General features: G+C 38.2%; 1 protein-coding gene across 1 annotated transcript in view; it reads right to left on the bottom strand.

Moving 5' to 3' along the window:
* The window catches only part of SMC6 (structural maintenance of chromosomes 6), a 41,340-nt gene that overhangs the window by 14,944 nt on the left and 20,514 nt on the right, over positions 1-5,882 (bottom strand). Inside the window, 4 exon segments of the mRNA XM_009290650.2 lie at positions 513-673; positions 3,050-3,164; positions 3,297-3,498; positions 5,035-5,213. Coding sequence (XP_009288925.1) covers positions 513-673; positions 3,050-3,164; positions 3,297-3,498; positions 5,035-5,213 — 657 coding nt within the window.

Genomic DNA, 5,882 nt, shown 5'->3' with positions numbered 1-5,882 from the left:
GGGAAGTCAAGTTTATCAGAGACACCTACCATAAGTGAAGTCAAAAGCCTGAGAAAACAGATTCAAAATTTTAAACCAGTAGGACTACGTGTGCCAGCGTAACTTCGGTTTGAATAATCAGGCTTCCTTTGCAGTGAACTACCATACCACTGTTCAGGTATTAGATTTTTAAAGAAACAGCTTTGACTCCATACTCTTTTTCAGCAAGCGTAAAATAAAAAGGAAGGTGGCTAGATTTCCTGGAGTATTCTGCCCAGCAAATCCCTACTTCCTGGGCAATATTTACATGCCACAATATGAAAAATACCTAGGTACAACTCAAGTTTGTACCTATCACAGAAAGGCATTGAAATAAAGAAAAACATTTTCCAGAATTCTCAGAAAGGAAGCGTAAATCTCGAAGAAAATGGAGAGACTGGACAGTAGTGTACATGCAAATAGACAAATATGCAATTCCACTATTCATGTCAACATGTGCACTTTTCACAAATACAACGTTACAAGATGCTAACCTTATTTCTGCTTCAACATCTTTGCTTAGGAACTTGGGTCTGAGGTAATCAGAAGAGTAATACCGTCTTTCAAATACTTGATCACCTTCAGCAGTGAAAGCTTCTCTACAATTTTTTGGGGGCCGATTAAACTGCATTACTTCACGAGCTTTACGGCTACTCTGAAAAATACAATGGCCTTATCATACCAATAGAAAAGCAACCATAATTAAAGATATCAATTTAAAGCTTGTCTTTAAATTGAAGGAAGTTCTCACCCAGAAATAATTTCAATTCCTAAAGAAAAATAAGAAATACAGGAATGAAAGAATGTGAAAAAAAATCTATAATGTCAAGAATCTGCTTTTCTTGGTTAAATAAGACATTTATGTTCTCAAAAACCACGCATTTAGTTTAGCTGCCCATTTCTTTTATTCTATTACAAATTTATCTGCATTGTAAGTTCCGTAGTCTCATCAGTCCCTTATAATTTGCCATGGGAAAAAAAACACTAACCAAAAGGCCACTATGCATAGGTATATTTAACTATCAAAAGTGGATACTTCTTCCAAAGTAGATACAATCTACACAAATCCACAAAAGTGGATACAATCTTCCAAAGAAAGCTGCGAAGTACGTCAAACAATATTCAATTAAAGTTTGGGGAAACATGCTGGTAAAAAAAACCCAACATTGCCAGTGCCAGACTAAGGGGTCACAAGTGCCTTGTCCAAGGCAGTCATGTTATCCATTCAGAAGTATCATTCCTTCCACACAATACCCATTCAACTTCTTTCAGATTCAGTTGAAATTGTTCAGGTAGGGCTCAATCATAATAATGTTACGAAAATTAGTGGTTAGGTAAGGCAGAGGGGGAAGAACAAAACTAGCATTCCTGCCATGAGAAAAGCCTCGAAAGTTCAGCTGTTATGTATCCCGTTCAGTAACAGCCACGCTTGCTGAACAGTCAGTCAGCTCTGCACTAGACAGAGCATAAACTGCCTCTTTTCCAGTAGGAATGTCAAGAGGACAAACCGGGACAAGTGGTTTTGGAGAAAAACCAAATCCACAAGAAGTAAGCATCATTAGTTCTGCTGCTTATAGAATACCCTGCTTTCTTTAAATAAAGATATATACATCTTATTTTTATCTTTTAACATTTTACCTGTAATCTTATCTGCAGGAGTTGGTATCTTCAGTAGTAACAGAAAATCAAAAATCAGTTAATAAAGATATAAAGATATATACATCTTATTTTTATCTTTTAACATTTTACTTATCTGCAGGAGTTGGTATCTTCAGTAGTAACAGAAAATCAAAAATCAGTAAGGTCAGAAAGTCATATAATGGAAAAAAAAAGTTCTTTAACATGTTTTTATGGTGATCAAAAAATAGATTCCTATCAAAATAGTATGTAACCTTAATTCAACACCATTTGCTAGTCACCTCATTCAAATCCTACTTAATAACTGATTATTGATATTTTTTTATTTTACCAGACTCTATCCACAACCATGTTTCTTTGCACTCTCTCATCTCAAATGCTTTAACGCTGCAGAGTCCAAAGGGACTCTGGTTGTTGTGGTAGGTGAAAAATGCTGTGAATGCTAGCAGGTGGCTGATAATTTCCTGTAAGAGTAGGTGGTTGAATATCTGAAAGGGAACTTTTGAACTCTCAAGCACAAGCCTGCTACAGCTACAACTGGTACCTAGCTACCAGTTGCTAGATACAACTGGTAGGGGCTGGTTGCAAATTTTGGTAACACATAGACTATGTAAAACTGACACATCCTGAACCCACCAATTAATAAAGAGACATGAGACAGAAGTTAGGAGGCAGATCACATGCACGTGGACTATTTAGACTGGGAAACTAGACCACTTAGAGGCCCAGAAAGGTGGTGGTGAACATCCCAGAAACAAACAGGTAAGATCCTGGAAACACATGGGGAGAGATCTGTAAAGACAAATCCTAGGGAGTGCCCAGGGACCTTGGCCAATAACAGCCCAAACAGGTATCTGTGAGCAGCTGCACAGCAGGAACTGGTAAGATTTTTCTGCCTGACCTTCCCGGACCAGCAGTGATCTCCCTGCTGGGGACAGAAGTTGAGACCTATAAAGGTAGTGTTGTGGGGTCAGGGAAACAAGTGAGTGCGTGGAAATAAGAGTAAAAGCTCTAACCTTGCTGATTCTTACATAAATCCCAGGATCTAAATCCACTATGGGTTGTCAGTTTACTCTGTGTCACCCATGATAGAAAATAGTATTTGAAGCGGGATACTGACAGTTTATTGAATGCCAAGAGGGCCTTACTGGGAGCCCTCCAGTGGAAACGTACTTGTGTGTGTACTGCACTATAATACTGATAACTGATACAGTCGGGGTCTACTGAGCCATCAGGGTCCTCACCTCTCCTCAGAGGGGCAAAAAGAAAAATAAAATAATCTTTCTCTACCTCTTCTGTCCATTACAGACACTATCAGTGAAGGTATCGTATATGCTCCATACAAAGAGAAAACACTTTTCTTTAAAGACCAATAGGGAACGTAGAGCCTTACTTTAATCAGTAGGATTGTTTCTATACCCCTCACATCAATCAAACAATTGGCAACCACTGCATCATCTATTTCCAATGCTGTGAGAACCGATGGGAATTCTGGGTGATGAACTCCTCTGAAGAAAAGAAGAAAAACCACCATTCATAAAGCTCACATGAGATTCTTTAAAAAAAAAAAAAGTTCTTTTCAACTACTAATAATTTGAACCACCAAGGCTAAGCAATAAAATTCAAAACATAAAACTTACCTGTGTCTAACATCATAAACTTTATTCTGAAATTTATTTACAATTATTTGAGGTCTAAATCCATGCGGATAATATTTTGACATCAGTAGCTGAAGAGTTCTTTCATCACTATGATTATCACAGCAAAATGCCTGAACTAGGCTCTTTAAACAAGATTCAACAGCCAAGGTCAGTTCAGCATCTTTCGGATGAATGAAAGCACCTAAATAAACATAAGAGACAAGGCTTTAGGAGCTGTGTTCCATAACAAAACATTCAGTAGTGCATTTTTACCACTCAAGGCTTTTGTTTTGTTGTGTTGTGTTATGGGGTTTTCTAAGAGTCTAAAATAAACCTTTCTTACAAGAAAAAAAAAAGTTAACTGAAAGATAAAAAACTCCACAACAGAGAAGCTACCCTGAGAACAGAGACGTATAATTTCTCTTCCTATAGAGACACCCATACATATTCAGAGGCTCACATTTTCTTCCAAGATCTTTGACAGGTCACTACTAACTTCCATTAAGGTACCAATTTTGTGGCAGCTCAGCAGGAGTATATCAAGGCAAAGATTGCTTATCAACAATTTAATGCTTTAAGGCTGAAGGCAGAGGAACAACTATATTGCAAGTTAAACAAACATGAAGATTTCCATTATATCACCTGTCTTCAGTAGGATGTGTGTTTTCACGTTTTCACCCTGCAGTAAATGCCAAGTACTTAAGTACTTGGCCTTTACACTTACATCCAGAATATACTGAAGCCATTACTCCTATTCACAAACTGAAAGTAGCGTTCACTGTCAGAGCTGGTCAAAAAACTAATGAAACCAAACATTTCCAAGAAAATCTCAGTTGGTTCTGTCTGAGTTGCTCCACACAAAACATCAAGTTTGACAAGCCCACAAGTCAGCCACTGGACATTTTGAACAAAATCTGTCCAAGAGCTGGACAGTGCTATCCCTCAAGGAACAAGCAGCCAAAGCACAGTAGTCTGATGCTTAGAGGGTATGGGGGAGTCGGAAGGGTGCATTGAAAGTTTGCCATTGTAACTACATAAAATACCTTAACAAAAACAACTGGAAAATGAGGAAAACCAGTAGACATTAGCTAGTTCACGTGATAAAAAGGAGAGAAGCAAAAGATAACCTACCAGGACAAAACCTTTAGTCCAGGAAGTACAGAAGAAAGATATATCTGAAGCTCCTTAAAGAACAAATAGTTTTTCTGAACGAACACTTTTTATATTAGCAGCCATGCAATAAATCCCATGAGGAAATATTCTAAAGACTGTCTTTTTCAGCAGTCACTCTTACCTAAAGGTCCAACAGGTTTGTGGTTAAAGCGCCCTTGCCTATAGGCTGGTTCAACTGCTTCAAGCAGCTGGGATATTGGACAGTGCTATCCCTCAAGGAACAAGCAGCCAAAGCACAGTAGTCTGATGCTTAGAGGGTATGGGGGAGTCGGAAGGGTGCATTGAAAGTTTGCCATTGTAACTACATAAAATACCTTAACAAAAACAACTGGAAAATGAGGAAAACCAGTAGACATTAGCTAGTTCACGTGATAAAAAGGAGAGAAGCAAAAGATAACCTACCAGGACAAAACCTTTAGTCCAGGAAGTACAGAAGAAAGATATATCTGAAGCTCCTTAAAGAACAAATAGTTTTTCTGAACGAACACTTTTTATATTAGCAGCCATGCAATAAATCCCATGAGGAAATATTCTAAAGACTGTCTTTTTCAGCAGTCACTCTTACCTAAAGGTCCAACAGGTTTGTGGTTAAAGCGCCCTTGCCTATAGGCTGTTTCAACTGCTTCAAGAAATGCTGGTATATGTGGTCCAAATCTTTTCAAGGTATTTGTTTTACTATCTTTCAGCTCTCTCAGTTGTTTCTGCTTGGCATCCAATGCTTGTTTCACATCACAGTCTTCTCTCCTAAGAGAACAGAATTTTCTTCAGTAGCAACAGCTTATAAAGCCTTAAAGTGTCATTTTTCAAGTACTAATAGGGCAGCGTATCAAGACCTCAATACTTCAATGTACAGCTAGCTATGCACATGCAACAATACTTTTATAGTTTCAAGAAACATGACACAAAAAAGCAAGAAAGAAACTTACTACTTTGCAACAGTTTTACAAGACTTTTCTATTTCTAACAATTTATAATAAATTTATTTTATTTCTAATTATATGCTTCAATTTCACTGTCTTCTACAAAGGTCTTTAACAGAACACAAAGTAACTGTTGGTTACAATAACTGATAAAAGACATTTAAACTAAAACATTGTCCTAGTTTCAGCTGGGATAGAGTTAATTTTCTTCCTAGTAGCTGATACAGTGCTGTGTTTTCGATTTAGTATGGGAATAATGTTGATAACACACTGATGTTTTAGTTGTTGCCAAGCAGTGCTTACACTAGCCAAGGACTTTTCAGCTTCCCATGCTCTACCGACTGAGAAGGCTGGAGGTGCACAAGAAGCTGGGAGGGGGCACAGCCAGGACAGCTGACCCCAACTGGCCAAAGGGACATTCCATACCATGGGACGTCATGCTCAGTACATAAACTGGGGAAAGCTGGCGGGGGGGGCCGCTGCTCGGGGACTG

This window comes from Aptenodytes forsteri, unplaced genomic scaffold (assembly GCF_000699145.1).
Source record: "Aptenodytes forsteri isolate BGI_AS27 unplaced genomic scaffold, ASM69914v1 Scaffold138, whole genome shotgun sequence".
Taxonomy (NCBI): Eukaryota; Metazoa; Chordata; class Aves; order Sphenisciformes; family Spheniscidae; genus Aptenodytes; species Aptenodytes forsteri.
This window is presented reverse-complemented; position numbering and strand designations above follow the sequence as displayed.